The sequence below is a fragment of the Battus philenor genome, unplaced genomic scaffold (assembly GCF_028537555.1).
Source record: "Battus philenor isolate CCGP_79_NKW_IND1 unplaced genomic scaffold, ilBatPhil1.0.hap1 SCAF_21, whole genome shotgun sequence".
In the NCBI taxonomy this organism is placed as follows: Eukaryota; Metazoa; Arthropoda; class Insecta; order Lepidoptera; family Papilionidae; genus Battus; species Battus philenor.
The window spans coordinates 4,220,572-4,240,067 of NW_027181684.1; the positions used below are offsets into that span (position 1 = coordinate 4,220,572).

At 32.7% G+C, this 19,496-nt stretch overlaps 4 protein-coding genes across 5 annotated transcripts; 2 read left to right on the forward strand and 2 right to left on the reverse strand.

Moving 5' to 3' along the window:
- The first annotated feature begins 496 nt into the window (after positions 1 to 496).
- On the forward strand, positions 497 to 7,004 carry Hacd2 (3-hydroxyacyl-CoA dehydratase 2). 2 transcript variants are annotated; one of them, XM_068766427.1, is made up of 6 exons: positions 497 to 784; positions 1,003 to 1,125; positions 2,720 to 2,843; positions 3,507 to 3,709; positions 4,320 to 4,459; positions 6,328 to 7,004. In XM_068766427.1, the coding sequence occupies exons 1-6, from the start codon at positions 590 to 592 to the stop codon at positions 6,650 to 6,652; spliced, it is 1,110 nt and encodes a 369-aa protein (XP_068622528.1). In that variant the 5' UTR covers positions 497 to 589; the 3' UTR covers positions 6,653 to 7,004. The 2 variants fall into 2 exon arrangements, with proteins under 2 accessions (XP_068622528.1, XP_068622527.1); XM_068766426.1 differs by having other exon boundaries at positions 498 to 784; positions 3,504 to 3,709.
- A 2,712-nt stretch (positions 7,005 to 9,716) lies between these two features.
- On the reverse strand, positions 9,717 to 12,341 carry ND-B16.6 (NADH dehydrogenase (ubiquinone) B16.6 subunit). The gene is made up of 3 exons (XM_068766486.1): positions 12,184 to 12,341; positions 11,776 to 11,996; positions 9,717 to 10,032 (listed from the first exon to the last, which is right to left on the reverse strand). The coding sequence occupies exons 1-3, from the start codon at positions 12,284 to 12,286 to the stop codon at positions 9,895 to 9,897; spliced, it is 462 nt and encodes a 153-aa protein (XP_068622587.1). The 5' UTR covers positions 12,287 to 12,341; the 3' UTR covers positions 9,717 to 9,894.
- Positions 12,342 to 12,419: 78 nt separating this feature from the next.
- On the forward strand, positions 12,420 to 13,953 carry LOC137923283 (uncharacterized). The gene is made up of 4 exons (XM_068766485.1): positions 12,420 to 12,825; positions 13,019 to 13,188; positions 13,709 to 13,789; positions 13,860 to 13,953. The coding sequence occupies exons 1-4, from the start codon at positions 12,573 to 12,575 to the stop codon at positions 13,941 to 13,943; spliced, it is 588 nt and encodes a 195-aa protein (XP_068622586.1). The 5' UTR covers positions 12,420 to 12,572; the 3' UTR covers positions 13,944 to 13,953.
- A 1,050-nt stretch (positions 13,954 to 15,003) lies between these two features.
- Positions 15,004 to 18,339, reverse strand: LOC137923464 (V-type proton ATPase subunit D 1-like). Its single transcript, XM_068766723.1, has 5 exons — positions 18,073 to 18,339; positions 17,102 to 17,340; positions 15,597 to 15,678; positions 15,425 to 15,530; positions 15,004 to 15,152 (listed from the first exon to the last, which is right to left on the reverse strand). The coding sequence occupies exons 1-5, from the start codon at positions 18,337 to 18,339 to the stop codon at positions 15,004 to 15,006; spliced, it is 843 nt and encodes a 280-aa protein (XP_068622824.1).
- Positions 18,340 to 19,496: the final 1,157 nt, after the last annotated feature.

The following is a 19,496-nucleotide window of genomic DNA, read 5'->3' on the forward strand; positions in this document are numbered from 1 at the left end:
ATATAACACTAACCCAAATTGAAATTCGGCGTCTATAAGTAACTTTTATTCAATCAAATATAGATTTTTTTTTATTCATAAGTTGGATTGATGTTTAAAAATTTTATTTATTATTAATAAATTCTTGCCGAACGCACATTCGGTCTTTTTTCTTTCAGTCCAGTATTAATCGGCATAATTTCGGAGTTACAAAGATTTCATATATCAAAAGCATTTAAGAATTTCAAATTAGTAAAAATAACTTATGATGATCATTAACAATGATAATATTGAAATTATATACTGCTGCTTCTTTACAATTATTAATTTCAAAATCGTAAAAAATTTAGCTTTATAATGAAATATGTTTTCATATTAGTAGTAATATTTTATGATGAAAATATTTGTTATAAAATATAACTTTATTATAAAACTGTATAACTACGTCTGGCAAGATTTCTAATGTCGTTCATTACCAAAATATTTTTTCGTATATACTTTAAACTCTATGACAAGAATGTTATTCTATGGAATGTATCCAATATTATAGTTAGCAAATTGTGATTTTTATTCTGTTTGTACTTCAGTCGGATTATTACCATTCTTAATAATGGTTGTACCTAGTCCATTTGTATATTGGGCTCAAACTGACAAATGTATCTCATTAAAGATTGACTTGAAAAATGTGGTTAAACCGGCTGTGGATGTTATTGATAATAAAGTAAAATTTTCCGGGCAAGGTATTGGAGCTCATGGTGAAACACAATATGAATTTAGTTTAGACCTATATTCGCCTCTACAATCTGTAAGTAAGAATAAAATTATTTAACGTAAAATATTACAAACGAGTTATTTACCATTATAAATTGCTTATAATTTTAACAGAAATTAATAAATTTACCGGCCGACCAATTGCGATTAGTTATTTTAAAAAAAAAACACCTGTTTTTTTTTAATTTATGTCTTTTATAACTATGAATCTAGATACAGTACAAAGTCCGTGATAAATAAATTATGTTATAGAACAATGATGAAGCTACAACTGTACAATTATTTGAAAATCGAGTGGAGCTGATATTAAAGAAACAGAAAGTGGGATGGTGGCCGCGTCTTACAGCGCAGCCACAGAAGCCAGCATGGTTAAAGGTCAGCCATGAATTGTTTTGGACTTTCGCATTTCGCAAGGAAAACATATTTTTTAAAATCTTAGCTTGGTAAAATACTTACCTATGTTATTAAAAAGTTATGTAGTTATCAAATCTCCTATTGTATATTTTTAATCATATTTTCTTATTGTTTTTGTATATTTAATACAAAATTTATTCTTGAGAGTGTACTTTAAAATTCTGCAGAAATCATATCAATCAAAAAATTTGACTCAATAATAATAATAATATTTTATGAATTACTTGCTTATTACCAAATACTTTGCATATCTCTATATATTAAGCTTCTAGCCTGTTCTTTGATCTCTTCTTATAAAGATATATATAGTTTGCGGGACATTAAGCTTTGCTGATATGGTGTTAGGTAACAGTTCTAATGATGCTAACAAAATAAAAGCAAATTTTTTGGATCTTCTATAGCTCAGCCCTGTTATAGATAGGACTTCTTTGGGTTGTTGTTATAAACTTGCGCTTGTGTATGTATGTGCTACCTAATGTAGTGTTATCCTTGTGTCACCTAGTTTTTTTTTAAATTTTTAGAGTAAGCTCTCCCTTGTCCACTATATTTTAGTGTAAAAACTGACTCTGCACTGGTGCTCTTAACAAAGTATGGGATTTTTCCGCCATAATATTCATCTTCTGTTAGTGGTCAATAAGATCCATTTTAGATTTTGACATTTTTATATAAACCTTGGTACTTGGTACTTACTGCTGCTACTGGTTTTTAAATGTGGTTAAGATTTTTTTAATATTGGCTCTCTTCAAAATCATCATTGGATATTCTTTTATGCCATTAGCAGGAGGATATGAGTTATGAAAGGAGCACAAAAACTTGGAGTCACCAATATATATGATTAGTGGGTAAAGGAGAGTTATCAGCTATTATATATATATATAAAGAATACTTCGAATATTATGGCCCAATAAAGCGTAGCATTCAAACTCCCTATTGCTGGCCATTACAGCTACAATACTTTTTAATGTTGAATTCTTTTTGCATTATTGATCTGATCCGAATGCTGATTTGAATTCATCCCCATCATACAGGAACAGACACTTGCTCAGCTGATAACTCTCCTTTACCCACTAATCATATATATTGGTGACTCCAAGTTTTTGTGCTTTCTGTATATATCTAAACATTTGCTGATAGTTTTAGTAAGAGTCTAACTCTGCATAAGAAATAAAACTGAGAATAAAATGCATTGTTTTGATTATAACCTGATAGAGATTTGAAAAGCATGATTAAAGAACTTGTTTTATATTTATTTTTAGTATCAATGTGTGTTGGTTGCCTTATTGTAATTAATTATATCAAATGTTTAAAAAATAATCATTTTTTAAACAGCTACTATTCCCATTTTAAATGTGTACAAATAATTGTCATTGTTTGCTCACATATATTAGTGGATATCTAGGACTACTGATAATTACTAAAATATTTTCTTATCTAAAATAGTGTATGTAATATCTTTGTGAAAATATGAATGTGATTGCAAGAAAGATAAGCCATTATTTGGATTATTAACGGCTAAATAACTTAAATATGAATGTTATTTACCACACTGTTGTAGATTAATTTTGACCTTTGGAAATCTGAAGATGGATTGGACAGTGATGAAGAAGCAAGGGATGTCATGAGAGACTATCCAGGAATGTATGACAAACTTCATAAAGAGGAAATGGGGTATAGAAAAGGTGATAATTATTTTATAATCCAAATCTTCAAAATTTAATATAAAACATATAAGACACAAAAACTTACTTTGCTCAATGGACCATGGAGAGGGCTATATTTAGGATTTCTATATGATATTGAATCGGAAATGGGGAGTCCCATAGGCAAGCAAAAGTAGCCAACATAGTCCTGTAGTATAGCATGCTGAATTTGGAGTAGGCAGGCAATGTAGTATTCTGAACATATGGCTGCTAGAGATTTGAGGTTCTGGAGAGGATTCTTCAGAATGGCAAGTGCAATGTAGGACACTGCTGCATTTTGTTAAAGTAATCTAAAGAAGCTGGTTGCAACTACTTCTTTATTAAAAGTATGTAGATGTCCAGCTATGGACATGTTATGGATAAAATGATGTTGAAAATATACATTGTTTAGTTTCTAATTTAAAAAGATAACTTGTGATGACTGTAAATTTTACTTGAAAAATATAAAAGGAAAATAGCATATTATATTTTAAATAAGCTAGGTTTTATGGAGAAATAAATTGACTGATTAATAAGTAATGGAAAATTGGCTTTGTTTGGTTCTTAGTAATTTAGAAAAATAATCCTTATTATGTGAACTGATAATTTGTAATCAAATGTTACATTTATGTGTATATATATATAATTTAATCTTTTCAGAAGACTTTAAGAAAGTTTACCTTATTATCTACAATCTTTTCCAATTCATTGGATTCATGTATGTGATGTCGGTGATGGTAGTGCGTTATGCAAAATTAGAGTATGAATCAGTTACGGATACATATGAGCATGTTGGCCCGGCAATGAAGTTCCTTCAACTTATGCAGTATCTTGAAGTTATGCATCCCATGTTTGGGTATACTAAGGTATGTTAATATCTAGAATATCAAAATAACATTTAATTTTGTCTGTGATTCTATGAATCAAAATAAGAGGGAGAATTACTTATTTTATTTACATTAATTACATCCAATTCTTTTTAAATGATTTTACATTGATTAAAAACATTTTAAATTCTATGTGGCGTCCTTGGAAATTTTAATATGATCTTAATAAGTTTTGTGTAACTGGGTAAAAAAATAAATAAGCAACTTAACAACTTATATATATATATATATATAAGCTTCATTTTTGTATCAATTGTTTGAGGCTACTATGATTTATTATGAAATATTCCATTTTTCCTTACACACTGGCTTAGTGCAGATAAGATGATATCACATATTCTTCAAGGGTCTGGGTATAGGCTACTTATTTTACATTGTTACTTGTGAGTGGTGATTATGTTTTCTCCAAGTAAACTACTTATGGTATTTGAATAGGTGATCTGTGATAATAAGTTAACATTTACTATTTATCTGCCACCAATATAGCCATATCTTTAAAATTGTCTGTTCATACTAGGATACACATAGCTATTGTAATTTATTAAAAATTTTACCGCTGAAATTTGTTAACAATTTTTTTTTATTTTAGGGAGGAGTGTTGGTACCATTTTTGCAAGTAAGCGGTCGTGCATTCGTCCTGTTTGTGATGATTGAGGCAGAGCCACGAATGCAAACAAAACCGGTCGTCTTTTATCTCTTTGTTATATGGACGCTCATTGAAATTGTCAGGTAACATCAATACATATGCAATCATTTATTATTAAAAGTAAATATATATTTACACACACACATATATGTGTATATATATATATATATGTGAATATGTGGATATATATAGATATATATATATGTATATTTATTTATATATATATGATAAAATGATGCTAGAAACAGAAAGCTATGAGTCGGTTCTATTCAAAATATGTAGAGAAGGCTATATGTCCAATATTAGATGTCCTACCACTTACGAAATTATGATATATGTATTAGGAGGAAAGTAATGCGGTTTCTGCACATGTCAATATTTTTGATTGTAATTAAGTTGATAATAAAGGTGAAAATATTGTTGATTAGAAATAAAACTTGTTAAAAATGTAGTTGTGTGAATTTAACTAAAGAAAGCGACATTACGGTCCCCCTAATAATTTTTTGCATAGCTAATTTCAATTTTTTTATATTCATATATTTATATACAAACTGGTAAGCTTAGTATAAGACATCCGCCCATTAGTTGGACAGATGACATTTTACAAGTTTGTTGGAAAACGCTGGATGCAAGCTATACCCATCGTCCTATAGAGGAGGCTCATGTCCACCAATGGACTTTCAATGATGATAATCGGGAACAATGGCACTGTATTAAGAAAGGTTTTGTAAATGCTAATTTTAACTTAGTAAATTAAATGTCATCATTTAAATAGAAGTGAAATTGTAATAAGAAATGTTGACAAAAACTATATAATACATTCTTTCTTTACATAGTGACATTAAAATATCTGAATAAACATTGTTACACAAACTCGAATATTTAACGAAACAATGAACGGTAATAAATAAATCAAATTAGCCCTATTTATGACAATAGAAAAGAGTTACGAAATTGTATGTTTTGTCTTACTAATTTAATTAGTGTACTTGGTATTGCAATAGGTCGCTGGTTCGAAATACGACCATACCACGAAGACATGTCATGTTGAATAGTCACAAAATACACATGATCCACAAATAGATATCATTCTAATTATTTTGATTAAACCTTAGACCTGTATGTTGATTATTATTTGTATCCTCTCTTACATTAAGTTTGTTCCATCTATAAAAGTCCAAGGTGAAGATACCAAAAATGCCTATTTACCAAGACTGAGCGTTAATTAGTTGTACTCTGGATACTCATTAGAAATTCCTTATGTATTACTTATTTCAGTATATATATATATATATATATATATATATATATATATAAAAATATATAAAACAGTGATTGTTTCTGAAATTATGGTTTAAGTTCGTTAATACTGTACAGCATACAAATTTAGATGAGTTGAGAGAAGCGACATTCAAAGGATTTAACTCCTATTAATTAGTTTTAACATTCCTTGTCGTGGTTTGGATGCATTTAAAGTAACTGAAAATTACACAGTTCAGAAGTGTAATCTTTTTATACTGATTTCTGTTTACTCTTTGTTTTGACCCTTAATCAAATTATGTTTACAAGTGTATCGAAGAATTCGGCTAGAAATGGTTACGGCCAAACGAAAAGATAAATATTAAATACGTAAATAATTACTTGTTTTCTTTTTATTTAGGTGGACGGATAAATATAACTTTAATATAATTACATTATTATTATAATATAATTTCATACCTCAAAAACACCCACAATAACTGAATGTGTTGAATACAAAAAAGCTGTCCTATAACAAAATATGATAAAATGCTAATAGTTAATTAATTACTAGTCATATGTATACACATTTTTATAAATTGATAAAACTGTCCATTGCAATTGGTTTCTAAATACGGAGGTGTTATTGTAATTTATATCCATATTAAACCTAATTAAGAACAATGTAATAATTGACATAAATTAATTACAGATATCCATTCTACATATCGCAGATATACAAGAAAGAGGTTTACTTATTAACATGGCTTCGTTACACAATGTGGATTCCGCTGTATCCCCTTGGCATACTCTGCGAGTCTATAGTGATCCTGCGGAACATTCCTTACTTTGAAGAGACACAGAGGTTCACAGTTTCAATGCCTAACGAGTGGAACTTTGCTTTTCACTTACCCACATTCCTCCGGTTATATTTGTTGGTGCTTACTTTCCCCGGCATGTTCTTTGTAATGAGCCACATGCACAAGCTTAGGACTGTAAAACTAAAACCGAAGGTAATAATTAAGAAGTCAAAATAAATATGGCAACTAATATGTATATTGACTGCTAAAATTTTGTAAAATAATTTTGCTACCGGTAATTTGTTTTGAATTAATAGATATAAAGAGTTAATGTTAAAGGTACTTTATTTACAAACAATTTGTGGTGTTATGTGTTGATTTTATAACTAGAATCAGTGATTCCTAGTGATGGATTACCTCTATGGATTCAGGCAGGTGGAAAAAGGGAATTTTTTGTGAGTTTATAAATAATATTGAAGCAAAGCTTAATTTGATAGAAAAAAATAGTAATGCATTTCTTTATTATCTATGGAAATTGATTTAATTAGCCAGTATTGCTATTATTTTTATACAGCCAAAACCGAGGTCGCGTAGTTTTACCTTAGCTTCTACCTGCCCATCTTATACCAAGCATTTCTAAAATTTATTATTTTCAATAAGAAATACAAGGTTCCATAAATTATTTTTTAATAAAGAATATGTTGACATATGTTTCAATACTTAAATAATTCAAATAATATATGACAGCTAAATGTATAGTTTAAAGATAAGTTGTTTCATCTGATTTTTTTATTTTTTTTTAATTAATATATATAAATATACATAAACCGTCACAACCTTTGATCGTAATGTTAACATTGAGAATCAAGTCTTTTTTATTTTAATCGATTATGGAAAATTTACATCTGGTACATACACTTTACAGCCAATTAAAAAAATAAATTCGTTGAAAAATGTTTTATTTAAAAATTACCTTATTTGTCGTATGCGTTTGCTTACATTTAAATTTTGGTGGCAGTCTTTTTGTGTTTAACACGACATTGTTTTATAATTGAGCGACCGAAGGTGTACCGCCTTTTGAAAGAGCAGCGAGGTATGGGTTGAGGAAATAGGCATGAGCGTCGCCACTGCGAGCATTAACTTATTGCGATATACAGGGCTGTGTTAGGCTTGTATAGATACAGTCACTATGTCTGCGTTTCAAAAGGTAGTGTGCCCATGATATACGGATTAGAGGGACCCTCAAGAGAAAGATGAGCCTTAATTCAGTGTTTATTTGAAACAAATTTAATTTTACTGAATACATAAATAACCTAACTAAACTAATATTTGTGCAAAAACCGCCCTATTATTGCTATGAACTTACTAGTTCCACTAGATGGCGCTAATAAAATGGGCAAGTTGTCAATAGATGGCGCCTGTCGTTGAGTAAATTACATTTTCTTAAACTAGGATGGAGTAGTTATTATAGTCATATAACTGCCATTACAACACGTTCAAACGACTGCCAAATAATGTGTAAACACATAGATCCATTCTAAAAGCTCAGGGGCCCTCCATTTCGGTAAAATAATGATATGTAGCAGCCTGAGCGGAAGTTCTACCGGGTACCCACTAGAGATGGGCAAATTGTATCCCTGACAAGAAGAGTGATTTATATCTTTTTGATCTTGGGATATATATCACTCTTAATCTTTAGCCTAGTATGGCTCAGAGAGAGAATAAAGCAGCTAAGCCTAAAATATATTCATTATAATATGTTTGGCTATTTTAGCTGACTTAGGAATCAGTAAGGCGGAATAAAACGTACGAATTTAAACACTTTGTCTCTCGGCTTCGAGTGCCGGTCTGGGGTTCAAATCAGGGAGGAGACAATACCCTCCCTGATTGGTGGCGAAAACAAAACGACATTTATATCCCTATGCAGAGAAATCGCCAAAAAAGCGATTGAAAGAAACAAAACAAACAATTTATAAAAAAGATAAAACAAAATAAAAGGCTAAGAGAACAAATATGTGATAATTATAGTATAAGTTACAATGATAAGAAAATGTTAATCAAAATTACAAATTAAATGTCAAAAGAAAAAAAAGGGAAGAATGTCAGACGAACAGAGCGAACGAGAAAGAAAGTAGAAATGTAGCACGAAAGACAGACAAGACCGAAAGAGTATGTGATGAACGACAGAAGAGTATGAAAATAAAAATAACTGTGAAAAAATAAATTGAAAAATAAGTCCCTGTCCCACCTAAGATAGGGGAACGAGAGGCCCCCAATAGCGGGGGTCATTTAAACAAAAAAAAAAAACACTTTGTCTGTCATAAAGCATAAAATAGTTAAAGCCCGCGCGCGTGATGACGTTTTGAAAATCCATAATTTACATTTTTTATATAAAAATGCAGTAGATATCTGTCTCTCTCTTTTTACGTGTAAATTGCTATATAAGCCTATCTCTTTCTCTCTAATTCTGAATGAACCGTAGCTCGTCACGAAAATTGACTTTAGTATAAAAATATAGATGTATAATTGGACCACATGCGAGCTAAAGAGTGATTATATCTTTTGAAAAGATATATATCTTTCTTGTCATTAGCTCGCGAGCTACCCATCTCTAGTACCCACAAACTGCTATTTCCGTCTCTGCAATTACAGTTTATTATAATTACATTAGGTGACCGTAATGTGTCGTATCAGGATGTGTTTTGTGTGGAATCAAAAAATAACATTTACTGTATTACTTTAAAACTGGCGATATATTGAATAAACCAATTACTTTAAGTTAAATTTAACGAATAAATTTGAACATACTGAAATAACAAATACTACCTTAATTACGTTAAAAGTAATATCCGCTTGTAATGTAAAACACTCATCACAATTGCATTTATTAGCAAGACTGGCTCGTTGCCGGAGCCGTTGACTATAGTCAACGCTCGTACCGAAAAAGTTAAAAGATGTCTTAGGCTAGGCGCCATCTTTGTTCGTTACACTACGTTACCTTTGCTACCTCATACCCGCGGGAATCATTAAATGCCATTTCGGCAGCAGTGACAGTTCAGTAAAAAAATGACGCCAAGATAGAATTTATGTTGAATACAGAATATACAATATCGTCATGTTTAGATGTACATTATATTGATCAAGGTGAAAGTGAATACATTTAAATTTACTATTAAAATTAGTTTTACTTTATTTACACATTTACAATGTGTGATTATTGAATGAAATTAAATAATAATCTGATGATACTTGTTAATTTTATTGAATTTGTACTGGGTTTTCTTTGTAATAAAACAATATGTTTGTAACACTGAATTTATTTGAAGCTACATAAATTATCATTGCCTACTGCTTCTCAGCCTTGGCCCATTTCCCATTTTGTTGATAGAAAACACATATATCCATTTTCACTGTGTGCATTTTAAGTAAACTTCTGTTAATTTTAAATTGTTTATTGAAAAATAGGCCCCTGAAGCTGTTTAAGAGCGAAGTTTAATGCAAACCCTCCTGAACCAATCTGATGGATTAGAATGAGCGTAGTATTCATGGAAGATAGGCTCTACTAGAGCATCAGGAGGTACAAGCTTGTAAATGGGCTCCCCGTAATAGGTGCCAACCTAAAACAAAATAAAAAAGTTAATCAGGAAATAAAAACCTAATGCGTATTACACATAAAATAAATACAAGTGGTATTAAGACTTTTACCATTGCAGATAAATACAAACATTATAGTGTAATAAATTAATTAGCAATTTCATTATAGTTCTTTTCTCTTCAAAGAAAACCTAACCATGTAGTAACTGATGTCCCATTAGTGTTTTAATAACCATTAAAATATTGGTACACCGCAGGTATTAATGAATGTATTAAAAAAAGTATAAAACAATATCACAAAAGGTAAACTGAATAAAATTAGTAGACTAGTTTCTGAATGATCAAGCTTTAGAAAAACGAAGAACCAAAATTTATGATTTGTACAAAATGTCCTTTTTCAGTTTGTTTACCTTTACCTTGCAACAATCAAGATAAAACAGGAATTATGAAAAAACAGACTTTTCAGTGTAAAAAACATGGCCATCAAGTTGAGAATAGAACCACCTTGTCGCACCAACTATTATTCAATATAAAATTTTAACATACTTTGGCCACTTTTGTAAAAAGAAGGCAACTGATATCTAGGGTAGAATGAATGGCTCTAAATCCAAAGGTCACTTTTCTGCTAACATTCCTTAAGGTTCTTCTTATATCATTTCTAATGCCTTATTAAATAAGATTAGGGCCAATGAAGGTGAGGATGAGAGAATGCACTGCCACAAGCTATTACAGTGGACATATTGAATGGAGTAACCCAAATCCAACCCTCTTGATAGAGGGTTTGATTTGGGTGCAGTGATCTACACAAGCATGCCTAGGGCATGGTAAAAATGTTTCTGTAGCATCATAAAAGTGGTGTAAAGGTGTATGGATCTAATGTCTGCAGGTAACCAAGAAATCCTTTGGAAAATAATAACATCTAGTCAAGGAAATGTCCTATCATTCACAAATAATGATGTTATCATATTCTCGTATTAACTTTTAAAGATAATGGTCCTAAAATAGTCTCATCTTGGCCAGAACATATTAAAGATAATTAAATTCAAACTTATTCACAAAAATGGTAAGAATAAATTGATAGAGATATGCCCAGAAAATTTTAGGCAACATATTTAAGTATTTAGGATGGGGGCTAACTTTAGTTCTACAGTAGCAACTGCTCAAGCCAGGGCTAAAGCTGAAGTCTTTTTAAGTTAGCTACCTTCAATCTGCAATTGAATGTCATTAAGACAAATCTTGATTTTACACACAGAAAATATGAATGGGTACTTTTTCTTTAAGACACTTACATAATTCTTAAAAAAATCTGATTAAATAATATTAATCAATCTTCAGTTTTTGGTTGACTATTTATTAAAAAAAACTATACATTTTTGTACAACAGTGAACTTAATGGTAAAGGCATTCCCAGCCAGTTAACTGTTTGGGTAGTAAGTAAAGTAAGTATATTAATATACTAATGGCTACTATATAATGTAATTATATATAAATATACCATAATATATATATTTAAAAATCTACATAAACTGCCTATAAATATATAATAAATAATAAAATCCAGCTATCATGATGATTCACCCTAATATAGTGGGGAAGCGCATTCCAGAGAAGTATAGCTTGCATTGAAAAGGAGAAGTGAGTAAAGTCTTTACTATGGGAGGGGACATCTAAGTGGACATTAGCTCAAGGAGTGAAGTGTTATTTTTGTATGTATTGGCAGGTGAAGTGGAAGAAAAGAGCAAAGAGAAAATGAAGTAACTATTTACCTCCCATCCGGGGACATCTTTCATAAGTTCAGCCTCAGCATCACGGTTCCTTCTGAGCTGCTTCAAGTACTCCCTGTCCCTCTCAGCCAGTAGCATTGGATAAATCGCCATTTTGGCTGAACGCATCTCGATCTCATGTTTCTTAATTCTCTTTGCAGTCAGGTGATATAAATAAATTGAACCAATGGTTATACCAATGTAGCCAGCGAATAAAGTGTACCCTTAAAAGCGACAATAACGAAGTATCAAATATATTGACTAACAAAACATAGTTTTTATTAATTTTTCTATCACTAAAATTAATATTGTTTAGTTTATCTTAAATTTTATATCAAGTAACTTAACCTATAAACCAGATTACATAATATGCCTAGAAACTATAAACTTATATAAATCTTCACTACTTACCGCTAAACAATGTTTTAGCAGGTACTCTTTTATAAGGAATCGGTTTATAGCCTCCTGGAGGAGGCAAGTCTTGTTTTCGGACAAACTGACAAGCCTCAGCCATTTTCGACTGATATTGACAGCAGTTGTATCGATGACAGACCTTACTTTGCCAAAAGACAATCGCAAAGAGTATTGCATAGCTTAGTATAGTATATTACATTTTATTTTTATTACAAATATACATGAATTAGTGCTTCTACAGGTCAAAAACTGGTGTGCAATTAAAAAACATAGTAAATAATGAAGTATATAACATAGTCTACATTGTCGGATGCTATAGCAACGTAAATAATACGAGAATTAATCGTGTCATTAAATTTGCTCTAATATTTTAAAATAAATTAAAAATGGACATCACAGAAAACAGTAAGGAAATTCAAGCTGATTTACCGGATGATGAGCTGGATGAAACTCAAATGAAAATAAGACCAGCTGAAAGAATTAAACTGCATCCTAAGGTACCCATAGAACCATCAGCGTATGGAAAGGGTAAAGGGTATAGTCGGCCTTGGATTCTGCAAGATGGTCGAGTGGTTCCAAAGCAAGGAAGTGAAATGCGCGATTGTTATACCGTTCCAAAGAAAACACATTTTGGGGAAGGTAAAAAACTATTGCATCATTAGAAATAGAATTCTCTTTTATAACAATTCAATTACTCAAATTTTAGTTGGTATATTCCAGGATACATGTTGTCTTTAAATCTTAATAGCATACTTTCGACAATTTTTTGCCAGGAAACTTTTTTCAGAATATAGACTTCTTTAAAATGAATAATTATATTTTGAAATTGAAGGTATACGGAAGCGAATGCTAACAAACTTTTACTGGGAACAAATACTTGAGGAAGTTATTGAAGAAATGTCAACAGCAAATACTTCTAACGAACAGTGTACGGAATATAACACTCATTATATAAAAGATCAATTTATACCTCGTAATTTAGAAGTGACTGCTGATAAAACGGTAAGAGAGAATGTAGTTGGTAAGAATAGAATGTTCGTATTTAGTTTTCAGTTTAAAATTATGTTTAGCATGTTTTTAAGAATTTGTTTAACACTTACTGTATTTACCTATGCAATATTCTAATTTATCAATTTTTTGATGAAATTGAGGGGGGTAACCTTAACGATCGAATAATCGATTTTATTCATCGTGCAATTTGATCGTAATTTTTTTTTATTTCTGTTTTGATGTTTTCAATAATAATATTTTACCATTTTTTTTAGTTGATTCAATTTATATTTTACGATGTACCAGCGTGGTAATTGTATTTTTATTATGTACTTGTGAATTATTTTACTTTTAATTTGAAGCTTTTTCTACTTTTGGCGAATATTACCACATACCTTATGGGTATATCGGTAAAAAATGCTGCACAAAAGTATCGTTAATATTGAAAATATATTTAAAATTATAGAAAATGTAGTGCAGACTGTTTGTAATATAATCGAACTTAATTAAAAAAAAATACAAATTTTTGTAGATGCATCTAAAGTACCCGCTTTATGGAACAGGTTCTAGCGCCGTCACATTTTACAGCGAGACGATCAAAAAGACGGGTCCCGTATGTATTATAGTGAAATAAATTCATATTCGTACTCTGTGCATGTTTGTCATTTGCCATTTTGTTTTAGGGCGAAATATTAGAGAAATTTAGAAGATGTCAATTCTTTACGAAGCCCATGGAAGAACGACTGGACAATGGCTGGGTCTTATGAATCACGAAATATTAAAACAATCTGTTTAATAAAGGATTTTATTTATATTGACTTTTGTTATGAAAAAATCTCTGTTATTTATTTGTATGTATGTTCAAAACATTTTTTTAGAAGTACTTTAATACAAAAATAAACTTGTGTGTGACGACTTCGAAATTCTTTATTTTACGATATTTGCGAGCTCATAACCTTATGAATAGAAGAGAGTTTGTCTATTCTAAATAATTAGAAAAACGTACGGAATGAAAATGAATTTGGACTGTACCGCCAATGTTGCCTAAATGGAATTTGCAAATTCAGGGGGCGCAGAGGGCGCTTAGGTACGCCTAAGACCTCTTTTTAAAGTAGCGAAGTTTGAGGGTACCCGGGGGAGCCTTGGCTTGGGCTGCCACTTTCTAATACATATACTATTGCACGGGATTGGGAGGTTGCCGCCGAGCTCATGCTCATGCTGGTGGATGCTCCTTGGAATAACTAGGCTGAAGAGAATTCTGCTTTTGCTGTCACTCGTTGATAATGTCCGCTCCTGACAAAGGCGCCCTAGAGGGCCGAATCTCGACTTCAACGGTTACCAATTTTCCTGGCTAACATCACTTCTAGCACTTCGAAATGTGTTATCGCTGGAAGAAGGAGAAGAAACTCCTGCAACGCTTCTATCTAGTATGATTTAGTATTTATACGCTTGCGGAAATAATAATATAAAGTATTCCCGTAGTCGTGTGGTGTGAGTGGCTTTTTCTGGAAACGTGTGTCAACGCGGTGCACTTTAGGCGTTGTTTGAAGTGCATCTTCTGTTAACAAGACAACCAACCGTTCTCTCTTTGATTAGTGTGTCGTAGGTTAAGCCTTGCGGTTTAACGTTTAAGCGGTAACATATGTAGCTACAAGTATGGCAGCCACAACCTATATCTACGAATTTACGAATAAATAAAAAGGCAACATATTTAAAATTTTACAATTTGAAACAGACATCTATAATTACAAATAAATTTAAATATAACATTTTAACGGACGAAAATAAAGGTAGAACAATAAAAAATCATAATTATTGAAATGCTTTTTAAAACAATAAGTCATCGTCATCCCAATTATGTGGGTAACAGATAAGGTTGCCGTCTCCTGCGGAGTCGGACTGCGATAAAACAGGCCCCATGTTCTGGAAGAGAACCATGGTCAAGCAGTCCGCGCTGGTCGATCGGTTGGAGCCATCTGAAAATAAACGTCTGGGATAGGTCTTTATCGTCGATTAGGGTGTGGACACTATGACCACGCGATTCATTTATAGCAGGGTTTTCGGCATTTTTAGCAAAGTGGTTTGAGGTCCCTCTCTCGGTGGACCAACAACTTATTAATTCACTAGATGTGGCCAAAGCAAGATCGGTAATTGGGAAAATTTTAGAGGGAGACCTATGCCTTGCAGCGGGCGTCTATCGGATGATATCGATATTACATATAGTACAAATATTACAAAAAAGTTTTACCACGGGACAAATTATCTTCGTAAGGATCGTGTCTCAGGTTCGACATGATCTTTCTTCGATTCTTCTTCGCTTTCACCATTTTCAGACGATGAAACTCCTCCCTTTCCTAAAGGATAAAAAAATTATTACAAACCTGCTCATCACACAGTAAATATTAAAAATATTTACGCACCTGTTCTCCCATTTCTGTTAAAATGTAACTCTCAGTATTTCTTAGTTTTGGCATTATTACCTTCTCTATACCGTTCACTTTACTGTAATAAAATACATAAAATACTGTAAAAAAAAGAGAAGGAAAAAGAATTTTAGGAGTAGAAAACCTCAGGAGCAGACAGAGGTTTTTTGTCCCAATTAAAATAAAAGACCATCCGACATCCGACGACTGGCGTCGGTCGGAACTCGCGGATTAGCAAGCGGGCAATAAAATATGAAGGTTCAATTTGCAGCTACAGAATTAAGCGTGTAGGGGCAACATTACGTCATCTTTAGCGGCGCATCGAAAAGGGGAATTCCATAGAAATCATTGTTCATTTACATCGTTATAAATACGGGCGAAGCTGTAATGAATATACACGCTTCTACTTCGGACTTCGTGTTGTTACTACCTAAAGATGAAAACGCCCTAGGAAGAATCCCACGAGTATATAAAGTGACAGTAGTTTCATCAAAACTGATAATACAAAATAGTCGCAATGCACAGCGACCCTAGATGACCTGGCGATCGGGCGAGTGCAAGTTATGGGACTTCCCAGCGAAACGGCCGATAACGCAAACGTTATGCGAATATCAATAATTATGGAATTCAATACTTCTAGAAATTAAATATAATTATCAATATAACCTACAAAAGTTTTATTTTCATTTCAGCCATGAAAGGTCCATTGCTTGTCACAGAGCTCCCCATAGGTTTCCAAAAGGAACAGTTGGAAGAGGCTTGCATCCAACTTGACAAGGCTGTCTGTTCACTTTATGCATGAACTCTGTTGGCTGCTTTAGTCGGTCTAAATTCTAGAAAGTAGAGGTCCCGGCGACTGGCGATTTGCTTTCCGCGGTACCGCTGCCTGCCTACTGCCACTTCAACTTGCTAATCAGTGGCGTACCTAGGGGGGGGCGGTGGGTGCGGTCCGCACCGGGCGGCACTTACCTTGGGGCGGCATTTTTTATATTTACTTATAGTTGTAAAAAGCAACTTTTTCATTTCAAATTTATTTTCTTTCTTGAATAATAAATGATTATTATAAGTTTAATATTTGATTTATATAAATTATGATTAACTTTATGATTTCGAATATTATTCCTCGGTGTATATAAATGCATTTTAGTGTAAATTTTGGATTCTAATTCAAGAACAAGATAATAATTTTATTTTATTGTATTCATTAAAATTCGTTGAATTCGTAAAAGGATCTTTACGACTTTGTTCGGCAATTTTTCCTAACTAAAATTTTTTGATGTCAGTTTATAAATGTCATTTCTTTTGAAAAGTTTATATGATTACTTTGAAGTGATATATCAATATTTTTTTTAAATCAAAAACCACTATTTGATTGACATATAATAGAAAGGGCGGCAAACTGGAGATCGCCCCGGGCGGCAAAAGTTCTAGGTACGCCACTGGGTCTATGCTATTTTCAGATTTTAAAATGTATAGCAATAAATAATACAATGTAACCGTACCGAAGTGTTGATTTGATTGCCTCGTCCAGTAGCAAGCAAGTGTTTCTTAAGGAAGCGAATTTCACCAAAATACTAACAGCCTCTCTAAAGGCTTTCTTAGCTTCGCTCGTACGGTGGCCGCCGGCACCTAAACCCGCGTATTGCAATGAGTCGCAGGCGGTTAAGTCTTCAACCGCTTGAAGAGATACCGTTGGGACGCCAGAAATGTTTTCCGGAGTCCTTAATACTCTTATCTGTGCCTAAAAGTATGAAGTGAGTAACTAACAAATACAATCAATGAATTATTTTTAATTTAAAACATTCAAGCGAATGGGCCGGTCTCATGTCTAAACTCTTTAAGGAGTAGACGATGTTGATGTTATCGTAACTGAAATGCAAATGAAATCGCATGGTTTCAATTGTTGCAAAAACTCGAAATTGTTTATATTCATATACGTCAAAGTGAACCGCTGATCAAAGTGCGCCGACAGTTGTTCAAAGCTCGTAACAATCACAGCCTTCTACCTTCAGATTTCCATGTTTTGGTATCTTCAGAAGTTTGTAGGCAGTGTCAGGGTAACATTAAAACAGCACTGCCAAAACTACATGTCTTTTTTTAAATCAGAGGTACCAAAACCTCTCTAGCGACTGCCGAATGTACTACTTAAATGATGGCAAAAGTCATTGAACCAAATAAGCGAAAAGAAAAACAACGATTATTTCTTTTTTAACACTTTCGATTGATATTTACCTCAAAGTAATTTATTTTGTTCCACACGACTGACAATATAACTAAGGTCGTGGGGTCGAGGAACTGGATATGGGCAGCACAAGACAGATCGTCGTGGCGATCTTTGGGGGAAGCCTATGTCTTGCAATGGCTAGAATAATTAATTTTCATACCAATATTTTAATCTACTCTGGTTCCAAAGGATTTGGTCGAGCATATTCAAATCCTAAAGTAATGATGACAATAAGAGAAACAGTATTACCTGCCCGACATTTTCTAAAACCATCGCGTTAGACTCTCCGTTAGTGAACTTAATTGCGGCCAAAGATATGTACGCCTCTCGCAAAGTATGTCCTAGAACTGCTTGAGTCGCTGACAGCTCTACGGCAGCCTGGCGCCCCCTTATGCGAAGCGCTTCGGTTTTTCTTTTTAACAGCTGGTATCCACGGGTAACCTTTTCCTGGCGTTGCTTAATCTCTCGCAACATGAACAGTGACGCTGTTACGGGATAACGGTTTTCGGTATTCATTATATTTTTTCGCGATTTTTGACTAATAATTCGAAATGACGTCTGCTAAACTTTTTAAATGGAAATAGAGTAAAAAAGTTTTTGGCTTCTTAAAAAAATTATGTCATTTTACATACGTTTTTCTGGATTAGTATAATGTTATTTATTTATAGTGTTAATCATATAGGAGCTACAATACATCAGCGTCACTCTTTATTTACATCGAGCGAAAGAGACAGTGCTCTACAATATTTCTCGCTTTGTGATTGACTGTTAATTTTATGTTATTTTATTGGTTAAATACTGTTTGCATAATAAAAAATAAGTATAACTAAAGACTAAAATTGATCAGTATACACATCTCTACTTTGGACTTCGTGTTGTCATATCTTCCTAAACCTACCGGCCCTAGAAAGAGTGCCACAACCACATATCTTATATGTAAGAGTGACCACTCGTGTGCACCATTAAAAGAATGCCAGAAAAGCCAAATTTGATAGAAACTAGAATCAGATTAAGCTCCTCTACAACGGCGTCGTGAAAAATAAGTTACGAAGGTACCGAAAGCGCTCTGGTACGAGATAAGCGCCTAATAAAGTCAGACGGGGTATCTTTGTGGTCACTTTTCATTGTTTCCATTGCCACCTGCAAGGCATGGGCTCCCCGAAAGACATCTCCTGGCAGGCGGGTTGGCTTTTGTATTGTGGTACGCAGAGGACGCTGCTGCCCATCCTTGGGGAACTTGTGAGCAGTGACAATCCTGTATAATTAATGCACATAGTGTGAATCATATCAGATTATATCCCGGGAATCGAACCCTGAACCTACAGTTGCTGCTCACAACACTGGGATAGTACTACTAAAAGTAATAAAATATATACCCAAGCTTTACCATTGCTTTAAAAATATTTCATCTCCAGAGAATGATCGCTGCAAAAATCAAAATGTTCAGGAGAAATAAAAAACCGACTTTGTCTAATAGCTCCTTTGAGATGCTGTCCTGACGAACGATGCATCAAATGAAAAATATTTTTTTGCGTAATGATATGAATTATATTTCGTGAAAGCACTGACAAGGAATCGAAACATTAATATGCTATGCTTATAGTCGATATGGACGTTATTCAGGATGATTTTTAAAAATGTCCAGGGGCTAAGATTGGAAAAATGGAATAACA

Excerpts from the sequence above, each read along its gene's own strand:
- Hacd2 (XM_068766426.1), top strand. The coding sequence starts at position 590 with ATGGTTGTACCTAGTCCATTTGTATATTGGGCTCAAACTGACAAATGT. Across the intron at positions 1,126-2,719 it reads AGAAGCCAGCATGGTTAAAG|ATTAATTTTGACCTTTGGAA; the intron begins GTCAGCCATGAA and ends ACACTGTTGTAG. Across the intron at positions 4,460-6,327 it reads ACGCTCATTGAAATTGTCAG|ATATCCATTCTACATATCGC; the intron begins GTAACATCAATA and ends AATTAATTACAG.
- ND-B16.6 (XM_068766486.1), bottom strand. The coding sequence starts at position 12,286 with ATGGCTGAGGCTTGTCAGTTTGTCCGAAAACAAGACTTGCCTCCTCCA. Across the intron at positions 11,997-12,183 it reads TGCTAAAACATTGTTTAGCG|GGTACACTTTATTCGCTGGC; the intron begins GTAAGTAGTGAA and ends GTCGCTTTTAAG. Across the intron at positions 10,033-11,775 it reads AAGATGTCCCCGGATGGGAG|GTTGGCACCTATTACGGGGA; the intron begins GTAAATAGTTAC and ends ATTTTGTTTTAG.
- LOC137923283 (XM_068766485.1), top strand. The coding sequence starts at position 12,573 with ATGGACATCACAGAAAACAGTAAGGAAATTCAAGCTGATTTACCGGAT. Across the intron at positions 12,826-13,018 it reads GAAAACACATTTTGGGGAAG|GTATACGGAAGCGAATGCTA; the intron begins GTAAAAAACTAT and ends TTGAAATTGAAG. Across the intron at positions 13,189-13,708 it reads AAGTGACTGCTGATAAAACG|ATGCATCTAAAGTACCCGCT; the intron begins GTAAGAGAGAAT and ends AAATTTTTGTAG.
- LOC137923464 (XM_068766723.1), bottom strand. The coding sequence starts at position 18,339 with ATGAATACCGAAAACCGTTATCCCGTAACAGCGTCACTGTTCATGTTG. Across the intron at positions 15,679-17,101 it reads GCAATCAAATCAACACTTCG|TAAAGTGAACGGTATAGAGA; the intron begins GTACGGTTACAT and ends ATTTTATTACAG. Across the intron at positions 15,153-15,424 it reads CGAAGATAATTTGTCCCGTG|ATGGCTCCAACCGATCGACC; the intron begins GTAAAACTTTTT and ends GTTTATTTTCAG.